We start from the raw sequence: 20,551 nt of genomic DNA, 5'->3' as shown, positions 1-20,551 counted from the left end.
TCTCCCCCTCACTATCTATTCCAAAGGTTAAGAAAGACTGCTGATCAAAGGAGGAATCAGTCAATGCTAGAAATGGAGCTGGAGTTTAGGCATGGAGATAGATCACACACTACTCTGAATTCTTCTTTTTCCTGCTTTTTTTATCCCTGATTCAAAAACCTGTTTCAGAATAACAGGAGTCAGCCTCCTTCATGTCTTCCAAAATTGTCCAGAAGGTGTAGCCACATAACCAAAAGCAGCCATAATAGAGAAGGCCACGTAATCTGGTGTTTCTTGATGATGAAATACGAATTTATTGTACTTTTCCCTTCTCAAACACTGTTAGAAAAGTCGAACTGCCTTCACCTTCCCCACAAATCCTTTGGCTGGATCTACCAGGGAGGGGGAGGACATGCAAGCCCTGACAACAAACCCCATGACATTTCTTCAAAGGCTTAGTAAGGAACAGATTGTCATAGAGCAAGTCATAATGTGTGATCTGTGCCAGCCCCATTTTAAGACCAGAAGGAAAATCCTGGCAATTGTACCTATTTTTCACATTCTTATAGAACTATTTTGGAATAGAAAGGAGAGATTATGAGCTCAACATGAGTTTAAAAATGTATCAATGCTTTCTCCCTCCTTGTTTTTGCAGCTGAGTTATTATAAAATAATGGGATATGTTGAAAGCAATCAAGGATTGGACATCTTTCCCAAAACAGGCTGTTCTCTTTCACCTTTAATAAAAGGAATTTGTTGTTTAAAGAAGTGAAAGCAGAACAGATCTCTGCAGCTGATTTCTGTGCAGAGAAACATCCTGAGGCTTATTTGCTTGTTTAGTAAGGTCACCTGGGCCTCCTGCCGAATGAAAGGAAAACCACACCCACCTCAGGCCTCCCCGTCCCTGTGACAAGAGGAAGAGGCAGTTAACTTATTCAGGAGAGGTTTAGACTGGACATCAGGACGGATATCTTTACTGAAAGAGTGGTCAAACACTTTTACTGGCTGTAAATTACTGTCACAGAATGTGATAATGGGTAAGGCTGGAAGTGAACACCAGCAGTCATTTAGCTCCTGGGTCAAGCACAGTCAGTCCACTGGAGCACATTAGTAAGGAATCAGTTTTAAATATCCACAGGGAGGGAAACTCCACCCCTTCTCTGGGCAGCCTGACCCAGTGCTCAACCACCTGCACAGTAAAGAAGTTCTTCTTCATGTTCCAGCTGAACTTCCAGGAACTTCCTTCCTTGCATGTGTTTCCCAAACAAATTAAGTTCCTCAAACCAAGTCTGTTTTGCCCATGAGGATATTTGGGAAGTGTCTTTATCTCAACCCATGAGCTTTCTTGTTTCTTTTTTTTCTGATTTCTTCCTCCCACCTCATTGGGGAAGGGGACTGAGACAGTGGCTGGGTGGCAGACTGGCTACTAGGTGGAACCAAACCACCACAGTAGTGCAGGAAAAGTACAAGCTGCTTGTAAGCTTTGGGCTCAAGACCAAAGACAAACAACAACAACAAAAAGAAGAATTTACACTGTCAAACTCCATTCACTTCACATCACTGACAGGTTATTTGTCCTTCTCCTCCATGCCTATGCACTGAACTTCACATCAGGAAGTTAGGAGGCTTTCCCTTTTACATCATCATTGCACATCTATAAAACAACAGCTTCTACAAGATCGTTTACACAGTTCTTAAGAGTAGGAAGGCCTGGTTGATCTTCTGCAAAGTCAGCAAGGCCTTGAGCTGTTCAGGCTCAATAAACACCAAGTAAGGAGCACACCATCCCAAGTGAACAAATTCCATGCATCTGCCTATATAATTTTCTTGTCAAATAGAAGGCATATTTTTTCTTAAATCTGTTCAACAGTAGTTCAGTTTCTACTTAAGAAATTCTTATTTTGTGAGAATCTAGTCATTCTTTCCTCAGCTCCTTTACTGTCTTGCCTGAAGGGGTGTGTACATTCAACACAAACTTCAGAAGCTAATACAAAACATCCTACAAAAGACAAGGTCATAAAGGATAATGGGAATGGCTACAAAATAAACAATGAAGGCACAATAGAAGTAGTCTTAAAATAGAAAAAAAAGCAGCCTTTATTATGAAATCATAATACATGCCAAAATAAAAATGTCTTTTAAATCACTGAGTATGTTTATGAATTGTATTTACAGGTTTTTCCTGTCCTTTTAAAACTAGAATTTGTTTAGTTTTGCAGATATTTTTAAAAATAAATATTATAAAACGTGATTCAAGAGAAGACGCATACAATGGGAAAAGGGAAACCTGGCTTGAAACAAAGCCATCCTTGCAGAAGCCAAGAACAAAGAATGTATTAAGGTTGGAAACTTAAATATGCCCTACCTTAAATGAGAGAGTAAAATTTTGTAAAAACAAGAATAAATCACCTAAAAACTGAAGATGCGAGTCTTTCTTTCTTTCTTATAATATAACATCAAAATTACACAGAATGCCCCAGTGATCACTAGGAAATCTGCCACATTCTAGTTTTTCTAAACCAATTAAGTCCATGCTTCGTGGAATGAAATGCCCCCCTTCCACTGCAGGCCGAAAGTAAATACGGTCAAACCTCATCTTGCACTTGTAGGCTGCATTCAGGTTGGTGTTGGACTGCGTGTCCCAAGTGTAGCGGCAGTGCTGAGGTTTACCCAAAAACTCCCAGGCATCCTTAATGTTGTCAGGTAGATTACCAAGTTTAGTAACCTGAAGGTAGAAGGAGGGGAAAAATTCCACAAGATAGTGAATTCACAAATTTTGCCTTCAAAAAATAGAACCGAGTTGTCACAGCATTGGATTTTTTTCTGCAAAACATAAGCTGTTAAAAATCAAAGCTCTTGGAGATGTTTCTAACCTATGGTATTTCTCCAGATGCTCTAAAGCATGGACCATTTCCTATAGCACTTTCTAAATCCAAAACACGTTCCAAAATAAATGTTCAGCTCTGAAATGTTGAGGTGTAGGGGCCAACACCATGTTTCCTAAATAGTCATTCCAGTTAACTGCAACAGAATTTCATGATAGCGAGAGGTGAAACACTGACCTTCTAGTAATAGTGTACATATTTCCCTTTTAGTATCAGCAGCCAAAAACTGCTTCTAATTTTGAATGTCTTGATTGCCAGGGATCAAGGTCTATTTCTCCAGAGTACCCTCTTCCTTCATTGATTCTAAGAACTGGTGAGTTGAACAAGACCAGGTTCTCAAAATAAGATGTTTTTGAAGTCAAAACTTCCATCAAATCTGCCTTCATCTGCTCAGATACAAGTATTATTATTAAAGTATTTTGCTATTGGGAAGGGGTATCCATACATATCACCTCAGTCATAACAACTCTTACTTCTACTTAGTCACAGTTCCACACCTTAAGAATAAGTGTTGCATATCTCTGTTCCGGTTGAGTAGGTAATTTCTCATATAGACAACAGAAAAGCCTGAGAAGGTTTTGTCAAAATACCTTCTCTAAATAACAAACTTGCTTATTTCTATTTACCTCGCTGTCTCTGAGGTTTGTATCCCCTCCAAATATAACAGTGGTGGACTCAGACTCCTTCTGCATTTCATTGAACACTATTTGCAGCTGCTTTATACGCTCCTTGGAGTGATTTTTAGTGCTCTCCAGATGGGAGGTCATAAGGCAAAGTTCAATACCAGATATGCTCACCTATGTGCGAAACAAAGAGGCAGGGTTAGTACCCACATCACAATAAGAAGCTCAAAGACAAAACCTGATCACAAAGCTCAAAGACAAAACCTAATCACAAAGCTCAAACATTACTGAATGTCAGAGCTCTGGTTAATATTAGTTTTACATTGAAGAAAAGGGGCTTACAGGAGGGTAATAGGCTTTTAGTTTTGTTTTCACAGGTTATGAGACTTGAAAACAAAGTATGGTAAGTAACTTGCATAAAAGATTTAAGTTTGTCAGTATCAAATGCAACTGGGTTCGTATGCTTGGAGAAGTTTTTCTGCTCTTTGAGACTGTCATAGATAAAAATCCAGTTCAACCTTTCCTGGGATTTTCTGTTTGGAAGACAGAAGTACAGCTGCTTAGTACATCCTGACTCACTCACATGCACAACTAAAAGATTCCTCTTCATAGCAGTCGTTGGAAAAGGTATTATGTCATGTTTCAGTAGCTTCACTCTTGATTTCTTTAACATTACAGCAGTGAAATACTCATCTATGTTACCTACAGAGGACCAAGCAAAGAAACGTTTCAGGACATCTTCTGCTGTGCCACAGCAGAACTGCCATAAAGCAATTAAGGTTCTGAAAGAGACCTTTTTACCACAGACTGTGAGAATATATGTTGATTTTTAAGTCATTAGTGAAAAGTTGCATAATAACACTCTGAATTTTTTCATATTTTTTAAATGCTAATACACAGAAAAGTAACTTATCTATGGTACTTTTTGACTACCCTCCCTACCAATCTTTCAAAATGCAGAAAGAAACACACAGGAAAATGCCAGAAAAGCAAGCTTTTCACATGCATAATTTGCATCAAGCTACATGCTGATACCAAAACACAGAAACATCAAGTGCTTCCTTCTTCACTTTACTCTTTATATTATTTAAAATGGTTGGAGGTTTTGGCAAGAGAAACAGAATAAACCCAAACTTTGTTTTCTGGTTTTTGTCTTTAGTACCCGAAAGTTTTTCTTACCTGGAATAATAGTGTAATTGCCAGCTTTCATCTGGAGAAGAGGGAGATGTGGTGGGATGACCTCCTGTAAAAACACAACATCCGGACTGTATCTGAAATCAGCAAGGCAAGAAAAATTTCAATTAATTACTGAGAACTAGTACTGCAACACTCTGAGGCCAAATGGAACAAAGTCTAGGATTTCAGGTGCACCTTGCCCTCATTTATCTAGGTTTTGTAAGAATCTGCTCTTTAAAGAAGAAAAAAGCTATCTGCATTGTATTTAGCAGCACATAGACACCCACCATTACTAAAAGGGAGTAAACAACTGTTATTATGAACATGAAACCAATATGGTAATAAAATGCATGACTTCCTTCTACCACGACCTTGCAGGTTTCACATAACTACATAACATGAGGAATTCAGCTTAAGCAGATGCAATGTAGCTTTGGGACATGTTTTCCAGAAGATTCTCATGTACAGGATGCAAGTGAACTATGTTCATGATGTATGATTGCAACTTGAACAAAATTGCTCATTATTAGACTTTTAAAGTAGCCATCTCAAAACATTTAACCTCTGGGATGCTGCATAGGTTCACACCTTTTACAGTCAGCATAACAACTCTCAGCTATTTAGCATTTATACAGTGATTGATCTGTTGCATTCAACATTAAGATAATTGGGACATGAAGATTTGTAAATTCTTATATCAAGAAGTTTTGGGTTTTTTTCTGTTGAATCCAGGTACCTGACAATACAAAGAGGAGGTTGTACTTACAGTGCCAGGTATGTACAGATTCCTCTAGCTCGATCTTTCACATTTCCTAGATCCAGCCCATCAATGTTCCAGGTGATCAGTGAGAAGTTGCTATCATCTTCTTTTTGCGGTGTGTCCTCACTGTTGACACCAGCAGTGCTTGCAGTTGCATCTGCAGTGAGGTCAATGCTAAAGAGAGAGTGTATTTGTTTGTTACTATGTGTCACACTAACCTATCTGTGATTGCCTCACTTATCTTCTAAAGCATGTATTGATCTCACCATTGTTTAAAAGCACAGTAACTAAAACATACAGAGCTGTGGTACACAGGTGAAGTAAGTGGTTTTTCCTCCTCCTTGTAGATGGAAGATAACGTTTACCATTCTGATGTAAGTTAACCAGATGGTAACCAATGAAATGCAAAGCACTTGAGTAGTTCAATTCATTCCCCACAATCCCACTCTTTCTCCGTGTGCTTCAGGAACAGCCTGCTTCCAAGTGGGTTCCCCATGAGGTCACAAGTCCTGCCTGCAAACCTTTTCCAACATGGGCTCCTCTGTCCATGTGCCCACAGGTCCTGCCAGGAGCCTGCTCCAGTATGGGCTTTCCATGGGATCAGCCTTCTTCAGGCACCCACCTGCTGCAGTGTAGAGTCCTCCCTGGGCTGCAGGTGGATCTCTGTCCTACTGTGGTCCTCCAATGGGCTTGCAGGAGCACAGCTGTCTCACCGTGTTCTGCACATGGGCTGCACAGGAATCTCTGCTCCTACAGCTGGAGCACCTCCTGCCCCTCCTTCTTCACTGACCCTCGGTGTCTGCAGAGATGTTTTCAGTTCTCTTTTCTGCTGCAGGTGCTGTCATGCAGCAATTTTTCAACCTTAAGTCCATTATTCCAGAGGCACTACCACCATCATTGATGGGCACAGCATTGTTCCACAGCGGGTCTGCCCTGAAACCAGCTGACCTCGGCTCTGTTGGACACAGAGGAAGCTTCTGGCAGCTTCTCACAGGAGCCAGCCCTGTAGCCCCTCACTACCAAAACCTTGCCAAGCAAACCTGGTCAAAATAGTGTTGATAACACACTGATGTTTTTGTTGTTGCTAACTAGTTGCTACCTCAAGACAAAGGCTTTTCAGCTTCCCATGCTCTGCCAGGTGCATAAGACGCTGGGAAGAAACATGACGAGGCAAACTGACCTGAACTGGCAAAAGGGATATTCCGTACCATAGATCATCATCTTCAGTAAATGAACTTGGAGGGAACTGGCCAGGATGAGCTAACTGCTGCTTAGAGATTGGCTGGGCATCAGTCAATGGGTGGTGAGCAATTGTACTGTGCATCACTTACCTTTCTTGGCTTCCATTTCTCTCTCTCTCTTTGTTTTCTCTAATTTCATTCTACTGTAAAACTGTTTTACCTCAACCCATGGGTTTTATCTTTTTTTTTCAATTCTGTTTCCCACCCCACTGAGAGGGTGGTAGTAAGTCAGGGTGTCCAAGTGAGTGGATATCTGGGGTTAAACCACAGTAGGCAGGGATCTGGAAAAGTTCAATTCTACATACAGATCAATACACTCAGTACATCCTCCAAATGTGCTGTGAGATGGTGTATGTAAAACACAGATGTTACATCTTGACTATGACAGGTACATTTAACAAGGTGTGCATGTACATGCCAGTTTTATTTATAGAAATAAAAATATGCATGCATCCACTATAATACAAATATGCATAATTTACACATTATATAATGTGTAAATATATGCATATATTTACGATGCGTGTATGGTAAAATCCTCATACATATCACTGCACAACACGAGTCAATGAGAAGAAAATGTGCCTGTGCCTTCTCTAAAAGGTTCACAATCCACCAGTCCAGAGGATCCGCAAAAGGAAAACGAAGCCCAAAAGCCCATGGGAGAGAAACGTTGGGAAAGGAGAACGGGAGCGGAACAGGAGCCACCTGCCTCGCTACACCTCAGCCGAGGTGCGATGCCCGGCGGGCGGGGAGCGCTGCTCGCCAAGTTACGCCTCGGCCTGGCGATGGCTCTCCCCAAGTGTGGGAGCCCCAGCGCCTCCCCCCCGGGAAGGGGAACCTGCCTCGCCCCCTGGGGAGGAGAAATTGCCTTCCCCCGGGGAGGCTCCGCTCCCCGGCCCCCTCCTCCTGCCACCTGTCCCCGTCCCTGTCACCTACCAGCCGCCGGTGTCCGCGCAGGCCGGGGCCGCCCCGCCCGCCGCCGGCTCCGCGTCCCGCGGCGGGTCGAAGTAGGCGTTCAGCGCCCTCTGAAACACAGGGGCGGCTGGCAGGGAGGGGCCGCCGCCGGGCAGCCCCGCGGCCCCGCCGGCCCCGCCCGTACCTCCATGTGCCAGTCGCTGGCGGCCAAGAAGCGGCGCGCCACGGCCTCGTCGCTGCTGGTGATGGCGGTGAACTCGGAGCACAGCACCTTCCTCCGCTTGGCGGCGTGTAGCGCCTCCTCATCCTCCTCCTCCTGCTGCTGCTGCTCCCGCTTGTGCTCCGCGGGCGGCGGGCTGGGCGCTGCCTCGGGCCGCTGCTCCATGGCCGCGGCGGAAGGCGGGACAGGCGCCGCCCGCCGGGATTGCCGTTCCGGGGCGCGGGCGGGCGGGCGGAGGTCGGCGGGGCGGCAGCATGGGGTTCACGGCGGAGAGCCTGAAGGAGGCCATGAAGTACATGGTGGAGTCGAAGGGCTTCGACCGTGTGCTCCGCAAGGTACGGGCGCTCGGAGGGCAGGGCTGCGGGAGCGCGGCCCCCCGGGACAGCTGGTTTGTACGGCCCTCCGTCCCCTCCCGGCGCAGCGGGCTGAGCCGGGATCGGGAGTCGGGCCGGGGGCTGCGGGCACGGCAGGAGCCCGGTGGTGCAGGTTCGCCTGTGCTTCCCCGCATTCCGGGCCGAGCGCCGTGCTGCTAACACGGGGTAGAAAACAATTGTTGTAATAAGAATAATTACTCAATTGTTATTCAGTAACTCTCGTTAAATACTGCAGCTGCCTTCCTGCGGCTCTCTGAAGGCGGCTGTACTGTGTAACCTTCAGGAGTCATTCAGCAGGTGGCATTCTTTCCTTCGCAGCACGTCGAAGCCACCAACTTCTGGAACCGTGAAATTGTGAAATAAACTCTTCCCTGTTTAATATTAGAAAGATGCCTCGTTGTGACTTGAGCTCAGGCTGAAAGCACAACATACACCCCAGGGCTCTCTGAGTTTCTACACAAGGCCTTACACTATACCTTCACTGCACATTCTGGTGTAAAGAAATGTGATTGACTAGTACTGCTACAGTGTCATTATGCTACATAATGTGCTACATTATGCTCAAAAAAAAATTGAAGCTACTGTTAATTTACACTGCAACCTGTATAGTATGCAATAGCATAGGTGCTGTGTAGGAAAGTTCTTGTTCTAGAAGACGTTCCAGTGTTCTCATTAAATTTTCACTTTAATTTTTATGTGTTTGTGTAACTGTGACATGGAGTGATAGAGTAAATATATCTAAGAAAATAAGCCATGTAAAAATTGATATGCTTTACATTGTAGAGGTGCAAATGTTATATTGGAAGCAGTGCTTTTTGTTGACAGCTCCAAGATCTGTTACATTTAATAGAAATCAACTTTTTGCGAAGTAATTCTTACAGTCTTGTTTTTCCAAGATATGTTGGTGAGTATAAAGTTTTTAAAAAATGTATAAAGCTTTAAGAAGATAGTTTATATATTTATAGAGTTTATATAGTTCTTAGTCACCACTTCACTGTGATAACTTTACATTCCTTTTAAATCCTGGTAAATGGTGAGCAAATATTAGCATTTCAGCTTGTAAAGGTAACTGGCTAGAAGTGAGCCTTGGGAGACAGGCTACCAGTCTGGCTCTGGAATACTTTCATATTTTTCCTACAACCTTCTAGAATTAGGATGTTAGGAATCTGATCATAATAAAAATAAACGTACAGTTGTGTTTGAATTAAAAGTAACTGCTGCTTTTGTGGGAGATACCTGAACTCTCTTACCATAATTAAATGACTCAAGGTTTTTCTTATACTGGAGAAGATGCATTTTAGTCTGAAACTTTTCATCTCCAGCCTCACACTTAGTTTCTGGTGTAATTCCAATGTGGTATCGACCCAGGGTTTAATGCCTGTGTTTAAAGCCTGGAAGCTGAAGCTGTTCCCCAAGGCAGACACGTGGGAGGACAAGCACAGCAGGGCTGGGAGAAGCACAGACTAGCAGCTCTAGCTGAGTAGGTCCTGGAAGCATTCAAGTACTGAACTATTTTCATCAAGGAGAGCAGGCATGTAGTGCCAGATCAGAGCAATGACAAATGGCACCAGATGCTTTCCTTGCCTCGCTGGTGGGGTGGAGCACCAGTCCCTGACAGGAATGGAAGCAATCTGCTCCCAGTGTTGAACATCACTAAAGTGCTTCTTAGAAATTCTGTCAGAAGCTCAGGCCTCCAGTGCAGTGCAGCATGCCTGATTTAGGATTTCATTGGGGTTTTCATTGATACAGGTGCTATTTCTATATTTGAACATTGCCTCAGTAGTTTCCTCTCTGTTTAATACCATTTTTTTCCATTAGAAGACTGTACTACATCATCATTGATCTTTTTATCATTTGTTTGCAGAATTGGGATAAACTTTGGTTTATCAGAAAGGGTGAAACTCAGCTCTTACATTGCATTATAAATAAGGAAAACAATGAAACTGGAAACATTTCAATCTTAATACCTTTTAAGATGAAAAAATATTTAACTCAGCTGGTAACAGAATGGAAACATTCAAGTTTAAAAAAGCCCTTGTAAAAAAACCTGAAAATTAGTAGGAATAAATATAATAAATATGTCCACATTTAATTTTTAATAGTCTAAAGGCACTTAAAAGTCTTAGTTATACATGTAAATATATGTGGAACTTATCCCAGTTTTGCCTCTGCTTTCAGGTATTGAATATAGTGCTACTAACTGAAGAAATTTAAATAGAGATTTTCAAATACTGAATTGCAGTAACTTCTTGGTCTCAAAATTCCAGCTTATTGTGTTGGCTACAGGGGGAAACATGGTATCATAGGTGAGCTGTAATTCTGGATTTAGCACCAGTGGGCTGGAATAAAAGTGTATATGCAAATAATGATGCTGTAACAGTGTGATACAGCCTTGGATACTTCTACTCATGAATATGAATTTCCCATCAGAGAGGCCAATGTATTAGCATTTCCAATGCTCATTTCAAAATACTGATTTTTATTGAGGTTGCTCTTATATAATGATTAATGAATTACTGGTGGTATCATTTCCATTTTGTGAGCTAACAAATATGCCTTCACAACTATGGTACACACAGATGCTTAGAGCAGTTTTGTGTTCCCTCTAATCTGGTCTTTTACTCACGGCTTAGAGCAAAAGGAAAACTGAAGACAGTGTTCTCCTAAGGAATTCCTGACAGCATAGCACATATTGAAGTTCTGTTAAGATGTCAGTTTAAATATTTGTCTGCATTAGAAGTAAACATTTTTCTAAAGCAACAGACTTCTGCTCAAAATTAATGGAAATATCTAATGGGACAGTTGAATTACTCTCTTTTCCATATTTTAATTTGTCTCATGAGTCCAGAGTCAGAAAAAATTTACTTACAGTTTGAGGGCAATATTAGGTGTTGGTACTGCTGTCACTAAACATTTTATTCCTTTTTTGGTTATACAGATGAAACTTCAATCTGCAACTCCTGGAAAAGTTGTTTGTGAAATGAAAGTAGAGGAGGAGCATACAAACAGAGGTGGCACGTTACACGGAGGTTTGACAGCCACCCTTGTGGATGTGGTGTCAACAGCAGCATTGCTGTACACAGAAAGAGCAGTGCCTGGGGTCAGTGTGGACATGAACATCACGTAGGTATCATCCACTATGGTTACCAAAGACATTTCTTCCTCTATTGACTCCATTTGACATCTTATCTGTGCTGTGGCACTCACTAAAAATGGGTGTTTTCTTTGGTTTCAGAAGTCCTGTTTTGATAAATTAAAGCAGTTGCATGTGTATTTTTGGAGACTGACATTTGGTTTCAAATTTTGAGTTGGACCTTCTTAAGCTTTTATTTGTCACATGTATTGATGAGACAGTGCCCATTCCTTCATACAATGTAAAGGGATGTTGATATGTCAACAATTTTACTCCTAAGAAATTGGTTTGGTTTCAGTTTTTCCTTGTGCAGGTATGCTAATGTCTCCTCAAGTAAGCAGCTTTCTAGGAACCCTCTTTTTAGTATTATTCCATAAACAAGAGAAAAATATTAAAGCAGGAAAGAGTTTACCTCTGTGTGTGTAGAGAGGCTGAATTACAGATTGAATCAGAATTTCTCAGTGGAAGACAAATCCTCAGCTCTAGGTTATTTTGAGGTAGTTTTATATTGAGAATAATTCTTCCTGTAATGAAAATTCAAAGCATGGTATCTTAAAAAACCAATTGATCTGAAAATTTCTTTGATCATGCTATTGTAGCTTGTCAGCTTTGCTTCATTACTTTTAATGAAGAGATTATGACCAACTGGAACTAAAGTAATCCTACTTGGAATAACTAGCACAGAACATTAAAAATGTTAGAAAAGTAACCCCTCATCAAAACTGCCTTAAAAAAAAAAGCTTTACCAAGCATGTGGGGAGTAATCTGTATCTTTACCAGGTTTCCTCCTTTCTCTCCCAGCACCTTCTGATTTCTCCACTAGGTAGATGGGAGATTAAGCATCTATTTAAGCTTCATGCTACCACTGCGATGATTAGGATCTTACTGGAAATTAAAACCTAAAATTCTCCTGTTATTATGGTTTTTTTTCCTGCAGTAGTATAACAAGAGGCCAACATCTGAATTATTGACACAATCAGTTATGTTCACCCAATTACATAAGGGCTGAAATCTGAAGAAAGTGCTGTCTCTGGAGGAGATCCAAAATCACCTATAGGCAATGTTACATTAAGCAATATTAATATCTTTTTTTTAACTTGGACTACTGCATTAATTGAACAAGTGAGATTGGATATCAAATATTGTTACAAGAACTTTCTTCCTTTTTCGGAAGGAGCTTTTTAAAAAGTTGTCATGAGGAAGCTATTTCAGTAATGGAAAGAACAGAGAGAAACAGAATTTTTTTTTTTTTTTGTAACCACAAGAGGATCGTCAGCAGCTTCTGGGAATGAGACAAGGCTGAAATGCTGCCCTTGTCAAGCAATAAAGCTGGTGCTACATCAGCGTTAGGCGTGACTGACATTCTTGTGACATGGCGTTGTGTATAAAAATGGACTAGTTGATGAAATTTATCTCAACAAGATTAACATCCAGCAATTCTTAATTTTCCTCTGCAGCTTTGAATATTGTTTATTTTTGAATATTGTTCCCTTACCTCAGATCATGGTTGAATCATGTTCCTCCTAATTCTTCCCAGCTTGTGCAGAAATTTCTTCCTATTCCCCAAAGAGTGTGTTTTAAAAGCACACCCTTCTGCTCACGTAAATAAAAACAAAGCTTTGTCTAATGAATGGAAACAACATTTAAGGGCTGCCCATATTTCCATTACTTTCCTCTAACCAGGGTGTGGGAACAGTTAACCTATGCTAAGTTCCATACAGAGGTGACCTTCTGAAGCCTTTGTGACAGTGACATTTTACAGCTGAAGCAGCCAGACTAGTTTTGAAAGGCTGTAGGAAGCCAGCAGTAGTTGGAATAGGACTTGGAGCTGAACTTTTACTGAAGTCTTGGATACCTTATTGTTTCTGTTCCAAAACAAACTTTTCCTCAGAACCAAGCCAATGGGTTTCTTTCTAGCCTCCATTTTCTCAGAGGACTCTTACACTTACTTACCACTGCCAGCAGTTAGAGGAGCTCAAATCCATAAGTGGGGGTTTGCAAGTAGGCAGGCATATAGAGATGTGGCTTTATTACCCACTTATGCTAATTCCTTCATGATGCTATAAAATGCAGGAATATTATTTGGTTTATCCTCTGTAGAGTTGCTTACCTGTTCCTTTTTTCTTCCTTGAAGATACACTTCTGCTGCTAAGATTGGAGAAGACATACTGATTACAGCTCAGATTTTGAAGCAAGGAAAAACTCTCGCATTTGCCACTGTGGATTTAACAAATAAGGCTACAGGAAAGTTAATTGCACAAGGCAGACATACAAAGTTCATAGGAAATTAATAAGAAACAGTATTCTAAATAATAGTGTTGGACTTCAGAATCCCATTCAGAATTATTTTCTCACTTACACAAAATCATCTGCACAAAATTGTGATAGTGTCTATCAAGTGAATTTGTCTCACTTCTATAATAAACAAATAGATTTCTTAATTACCACCAGAATTGCAACAACCCTGGGTTTGGGATGAACAACAGAGTGCAACAACATAGGGAGGCACCTGGCTGTTTTTGGTGAAGACAGCAGAAGGGAAGAGCCTTTGGACCAGCCATATGGTTAACCAGCATGACAGCACTTTAAGAGATCTGCTTTCTCTACCTGTAGTGTCATGTGACAAAGTAAGCCTGTCTTCAGGCCTGTCACAGTCACACTCAAACACCACTAGAAGTCCTTCCAAACTGTACTTGTTCCTGGGTATGGTAGTACAGAGTTCCTGTAACATCGTCCAGAACTGGTTGGAAAGTGCAAAGCAGGCTAATGCAAAATGTAATTTACTGGTTCTGTAATAAACTAAGAAGTATTCAATAAAGCTTTCTGAAACTACCTTTTAAAATTTTTTTTCATAGTTTTGTAGCCTCTCTGCACTAAGTAAAGGCTTGTCAGCATGGAGTAGTTGAGAGGGGGTGTTTTGGAACCCTTGTACACAAATTCACCCAAGATGTCATCATCTCTCTGATCCTGGAACATGAAAATACAGTTATATCATGTGGCTTTTCACCTCTCCCTAGCTGAGGTGGTTATATTTGTTTAAAATCCATCAGCTGCATGTTACAGATGTGAAAAAGTAATTTTGGTGAGCTTTCATTCAGGCTAAGGCTGTAGATTATCTGACCTGGGTTCAATGTGGTCGAGTTAAGCTGCTGTGCATCAGGTGAAGCCTGGTCTCCTCTTGCACTGTTGTGGACGGCTTAACTGCTTTCTTTAAACTCTTGACAAATGATCCATGGCAGGGTTATCAAGCTGTAATAAGAACAGCAATGCTATATATGCAGTGCATGTTTTTCTCCTCTAGCAAAAAGCTGATCTATGCTAGTAAAAGGCAAGTGTAAGTTCTTTTTGTTGTGGAAGTTGAGTCATTGTCTTCAGTCATTTGGCTTTGGTGATGAGCAGTTAGGGTTTTCTTCTGTGCATTCCTAAACCTAAAGAAGTAATTTTCAATTAATTAGGTGACCTGTTCATGCAGACTGATTTTCAATACAAACTTGTACAATTTTACTAACGTGTTATTAATATTTCCAAAATGACTTTTAAATAACTAATATAAGTGGATAACTAACCCTTCAGTGGAAGTTCTCTAAAAGAATACCTACAGTGGGCTCAGGCTACCAGCATGTATTTTTGCTGCAAGTTTAGAACACTTTTTCATGATACATACATTCTCGGAAAAGCTTTTTCTCTGGGGCTGCCTCAGAAGCATACAGGGCTTACATGCCTGTGGCTAGTTGAACTTTTAATAGTAGCATCCTCTCTTTAGCAGTACATTCATGATTGATTTTCCTCCAGTACTCGCACTCACTCATACTCAGAAATTATCCCTGAATCCCATTTAAAGAAACAATGCTTTGATGAAACAGTTCTGCAAAGGTGCATACTACAGCAGTAACCGTTTTTGTTTTAAATCTTTGCTCATCAGAGCTAGATGCTGTACTGCATGAAATTCTTATGTCACAGCTCCCTCAGCCTGGAGCACTGTTAGGAGTCTTAAGCATCTCCAGTTCCTCTGTAATTACTTGGATGAGCAGAGGGGATCCATCGAAGCAAATGGATGTACTTACGGACTTTGGTGATTGCTGCTCTGGTTATCTTCCTATTAACATGTTCTAGCATCTCCAGTTATCTTTTTTCTCATTCTTAAGTTTACCAGTTTTCTTAGGTGGGTAACTTATGTAGTAGAATCCAAGAAGATAGTTAAAACTGCTCCCCTCCAATTGCTATAAACCCATTCCCCTCACTGAACACAAGAGTGATTTTGACTCTTACCTGAAATAAAAGGCAGAGCGTGAGAATGAAGGAGGTGCCAAATTCAATATGTGCCAAAATATTGAGAACACTCTCAACATCATGCTCTCAAACATATTTTCTCAACACTCTTAGCTGTATGTGCTGGGGCCACTCTGTCCTTGTGTAACTGTCCCACTGCAACTTAACACGACTTCCCTCAATCAGTGCTGGCTGCCTCAGGAACCTATCACATTTAAGTGGTCCCATTCTATCACTTAGCATTCATCCTATCTCCATAATTACAACTGAAAAGCGTCCAGGGCCAGTTGAGAGTGGCAAACCTCAACACGGAAACAGCAGTATCCTCCTGTTCCCATTCAAGCCTGGCAAGGACTGTTTCAGGCTGAGAGGGAAACAGAAATAAACCTTCCTGAAATAACAAGTGAATTCTCTTCTCCCTTACAATAGACTATTCAACACAGTATTTTAGTACTGCCTAATTAATAAGAGGGACATCGTTAATATGCAGGCCAGTTATTTCAGAAGCAGTTAATTAAATGGATTATTTTAAGACAACCTTGTCTGTTATCCATCACCAGCAGCAGTATGTTAACCTCGTAATTTTATTTCACAGCTGAACTCGGGCACAGAGATGATCTTAGAAGGAATTGACAGCATTGAGCTTGCCTAGCTTTGAAAGCAAACTGTCAAGCATCAGACTTAATACTTGGAAGTGTTCTTTACTGATTTCACTCTAACCTACATGTTGAAAAATCTGTATCTTACCGTAGCTGAATCTTAAAGTAATGGAAACAAATTACCATAATAAGGACAAGTGGTACATGGCTCCACCTGGCATCAGAACAAACCTCCTGTGGGGTTGACCTGGTTACATCACTGCAGATTTCAGGCATAATTCCCTTACAAGCAAGCAAATAGTGATTTCATGAGCACATCTTGTGAGTTTTAGCAGTATACCAGATTATATATCCAGTAACTGACAGACAACTGCAAATTCCGTATCTTAACAGCTAAAAATGAGACCAGCCCTCCCATATTGCAGTTTGTTGCGTTTTGGGGTTTTTCTTTTAAATATACTAAACACCCAAATTATACTTATGTCTAGATGTCTGTTCTTACAGAGGCCACATATGTGGTATGAAGTGTTGAGGAACAGTTTGTCTCTCTCTGTGAAAGTACTTTCAGCTTCCCACTTCATGCAGTATCCTGTCCAGCCAAGTGTTTCATGCTGGTTTCACATCCTTGCTATTGCACAAATGCATTCAGACTGACACCCACGGGCTTGCACATGTACAGCTGTGCTTTACAGATGCCTTGAGAAAATAAGGAATCAGAGCAGACTTGTTCCTACTGGCATTTGAAACTAGGGGTACAGATGCTAATCGGGGCAGATACAGATCACAGATTGCAGTGAGCAGGGGTTTAGTCATTAAGGATTCCAACTCTTGGGAAGATGTCAGTGATAAACTAGGGAGTAGGTTAGGAAGGGTGTCACTGCTGAAACAAGTGTTGGACTATCAGAATTCCTCCTAAGTCTTTTAGGTCAAGCCACCCATCACAGGATTCTCATGGCTGAGCTGCTGGTTTACAATTCTCAAAATCACAAACCACCACCTAACAGGGATGAGGCAGGGAGCGCAGGGATGTGAGGTGAATTAGGCTGTTAGGTAACTGTTCTGAACAGCAGTTGAAATCTCTTCAGCTTCATTGACTGGCTCTGAGCCACTGCCAGGGCATATAGAAGAATTTCCCACTGCATTATATCATTCACAATTTTAGAATTTCCAACTGCAAAAAAAAAACCATTTAGCCAGAACCCCCCAAACCTCTCCTTACCTCATTGTCCCCAGGAGTGAAAAAAACCCCACTTATATGCCTATTTTGCTACTTGAGTTCAGGGCCAATATGATGACAGTTATCACCTTCATGATTCTGCAGTGTATTCACTGAACCACTGCTACCACCAGACCAGGATCCCCAGCTGCCACAGCTGTGGGACACAGCAGCATCTACAGTTATACAGTTCTTGCTTAAAAGAGAATAAATTACCTGCCAGCTTTTATCAAACAAGACACATTTGCTATCCTTCAGGAAAAAAAACAAAAATAAATGAACTCAACCAAAAAAAAAAAAAAAAGACCCCCATTTTTGTTTATTAAGGCAGTACCTGGGGCTTGTAACACTAGTGGAATTATGGATCTTTGATTTCTTTTGCTTAAAAGCATTAGCTGCCTAAATAGATTTCAGGAGTCCAGAACAGCAAATTTTTTAGTGGGTGCTCTAGCATACAGTAATTGTGCTTAAATTAAGGGACCTTTCCATATGTAAATCCTTTCCAAGCAGAAGTAGGCCACGGATATCTTCAGCCCTAAAAAGCATTTGAGTCAGCCAAGCAGAAGAGAAATTACACTTAGCTCAGTTAACCTGTAGAGCTGACACAGCTCTCCCTCTACAGCATCTGCACTACCCAGTGAGCCTCATGAGCTCACTCCCAGCTGCGGTGCACAAAGCAGAAAGCAGCACCTACTGCTGCAGACCTGGAGGGTTTTAATAATGTTTTGTCTCATTGCTTCACTCCAGAAAGCTGTTCCAGAATCTGTAAGCTTACACAGCTTGTGAATTTAGTGCTGCAATAAATGCAAAATGGAAAATCTGAGATGATTTTCCAGGCTAATAAAAGTAAATAGCAATTAAGTAAACTCACATGGCATGTCTATCTGCTTAGTGAATGTAAATGTACTCTACTCATTCTTGCCTTCAACTATCATGCTCAATGGCAGTAACATCAATGCAATATTAAATGAAGCCTCTAACAGTCCATTAGACTAATCTCATTATTAAGAGGCAAAAAACCCTTCAGTGACTCTTCTCACTGTTCAGCCCCGCAGATCCTGATTCAACATAAGCTGGTGTTCAGTAACTGCACATAACCTAAATGACTCAGCAGACAAGTGCAAGGAAAAGCAGTGTTCTCCTGGCAGCAGAGCAGGGGGTGGGAAGGGAAGGATGCCTGCAGAGCTCACAAGCTGCGCAAGTATGTGCAAGGCAAAGCGTTTATGGCATTTGTGTGACGCTGTAAATTCCAAAACTAATCCATTGCACCTTATGTGTCAAGGAAAAGATGTGGTCATTCCCAAGGACCACAGCCACTTAGTGTAGTGCAGGCTGATCATCAGCAAAGTTTCCAAATAGATTTTTTGGAAATACCAAATTTGGAAAGTCTAGAGCATTTTATAAATTTTCATCTTTTCACCTGCTGTTTTTCTAACAGAGTTAACATTTTGGAATGAAAAAAACAGACTTGCAATGAGAGATTGGTACCTTTGATCTAAAAACTTTAAATGCTCAGAGATTAGTAACCAATCAAGCAACCAACTTTTTTCCTTTTTTTAAGACAAGCACTAACCCCAGTGTTTCTACTACCTGATATAACACATAACATCAATCTCCATGTTTATAAAATAACATTAAAGCTATAATACAGCTTTTGAGAGGGAATTTATACTTTTGAGAGAGACATGACAAAGGGCATCAACTGCCAACTACTGGCCTGCTGCATTTTGGCAGTACTTGTACAGCAGTTCTGTCCATCTTGCCATATTTTGGTAACTCTTGCATAGCAGAAGAAGCTTGGGAAGAGAAGCCTCATAGTCATGTACAGACTATAACATTTAAGAAGCTTCTCATCGCCCAGGAAGCATCTGAAGCAAGCTTCCCTTCACCAGCCAATTCACAGAGATGTATTTAACATTTAATGGCCTTCTGTCTACTAATTTTATCCCTGCCCCCTTGGCACTTACCAAGATCTCATGACAAATTCTTAAGGAACAGCCCAGTTAAATTCCCATATTCAGGTGCAATACTGAGTATATTTCAATTCTTGGTATTAATATGTCCAAGGGAGACACACAAGCATTTGACAGTAGGCTGTAACTAAAATTCTTATAAGAGAGCCTTTCTGTATTTACAAACAGCTCCAAAAATGAGGTGCACACCATCACAAACTGTGCTTGGGAAAATTAGTTTTTGTGAGATAAAATCTACATACATTTTGAAAAAAGACTACCAAAAAGCCATTAAGCTTATATAAAGAAGGCCTGAAACCAAAAGCTAGATGTTACAAACTTCTTCCATTCACTTCTGAAGGGCATTTTGCTGAAGTAACTTAACAGAAAAATATTTTGAGATTAAACTGCAAGTTCCATTGAGAAAGAATGGAACAAGAAGTGAATCTCTTCCCTCAAAAGCTGACCTGTTTAAAGGGAGAGAAACTCTTCAAAGATGCCAAATGATACAAGAAAAAACTCACATATTCCCCAATATTCTCATGCTCTGAAACCTGCTGGACCCTGACCTTTTTTTCCCCACTACTTAAGACAATGCAGATGGTTCTCAACGCACTCTGATAGCAAAACGAAAGCATAAAGTTTGCTAGCTGGATAGCATAGACCACATTTAACAAAATTAGTTTTCCAATTTTTTTGTTTCCTCTAATCCTGTGCTCTCCCAAAGAAGCATGGTATGGTTTGTCACGAGGAACAAATGAGCAGCCTGTCTTACGCACCCTGTACAGAACTAAAAAAGGAATTAAATGGAACTGGTGGTTCCTGTAATACAGAGAATGAAGTTAAAATCCATATGATTGCTGACACTTGGAAAGCACTGTATACAGCCACTTAGGTCAACATCTTGAGGCTTCTTCTAAGAGAAACTAGATCGAAGAAAACCAAAATATCTAATGCAAGAACTGTCATTTGTTTGCTAACCAAGATAACTACGACCCTATTCTGTGTGCGATCATGTCCAAAATGACAAATTAAAAACAAAGGATGGCACTTACGAAGCAAATTCTAAATTCTAGAAACTTAAATGTTCCAGATGCTACCCTACCTTAGCTCAAGCTTTGTGTGGACATTTTGTATTTGTCTTACAGATCATTCAAAGAAGAGGCACTTAAAGCTGAGAAATTTTCAGCCCTATTAGCAGGTATA

General features: G+C 40.9%; 2 protein-coding genes and 1 long non-coding RNA gene across 4 annotated transcripts; 1 reads left to right on the top strand and 2 right to left on the bottom strand.

Moving 5' to 3' along the window:
- Positions 1 to 2,052: 2,052 nt before the first annotated feature.
- Positions 2,053 to 7,967, bottom strand: TDP2 (tyrosyl-DNA phosphodiesterase 2). Its single transcript, XM_030265879.4, has 7 exons — positions 7,767 to 7,967; positions 7,604 to 7,692; positions 5,430 to 5,597; positions 4,667 to 4,758; positions 4,071 to 4,189; positions 3,491 to 3,661; positions 2,053 to 2,704 (listed from the first exon to the last, which is right to left on the bottom strand). The coding sequence occupies exons 1-7, from the start codon at positions 7,965 to 7,967 to the stop codon at positions 2,423 to 2,425; spliced, it is 1,122 nt and encodes a 373-aa protein (XP_030121739.4). The 3' UTR covers positions 2,053 to 2,422.
- ACOT13 (acyl-CoA thioesterase 13) lies at positions 7,778 to 14,141 on the top strand. 2 transcript variants are annotated; one of them, NM_001245490.1, is given in 4 exon segments: positions 7,778 to 7,970; positions 7,972 to 8,137; positions 11,115 to 11,299; positions 13,444 to 14,141. In NM_001245490.1, coding segments are annotated over 4 exon segments (513 nt in total). In that variant the 5' UTR covers positions 7,778 to 7,965; the 3' UTR covers positions 13,601 to 14,141.
- On the bottom strand, positions 13,826 to 16,803 carry LOC121469508 (uncharacterized). Its single transcript, XR_005979625.2, has 2 exons — positions 15,579 to 16,803; positions 13,826 to 14,737 (listed from the first exon to the last, which is right to left on the bottom strand). It is a non-coding gene; the product is annotated as an uncharacterized lncRNA (long non-coding RNA).
- Between the last annotated feature and the right edge of the window lie 3,748 nt (positions 16,804 to 20,551).

The sequence above is a fragment of the Taeniopygia guttata genome, chromosome 2, assembly GCF_048771995.1.
Source record: "Taeniopygia guttata chromosome 2, bTaeGut7.mat, whole genome shotgun sequence".
NCBI lineage: Eukaryota > Metazoa > Chordata > Aves > Passeriformes > Estrildidae > Taeniopygia > Taeniopygia guttata.
Note: the sequence above shows the minus strand (reverse complement) of the source record. Positions and strands in the feature narration are given on the sequence as shown.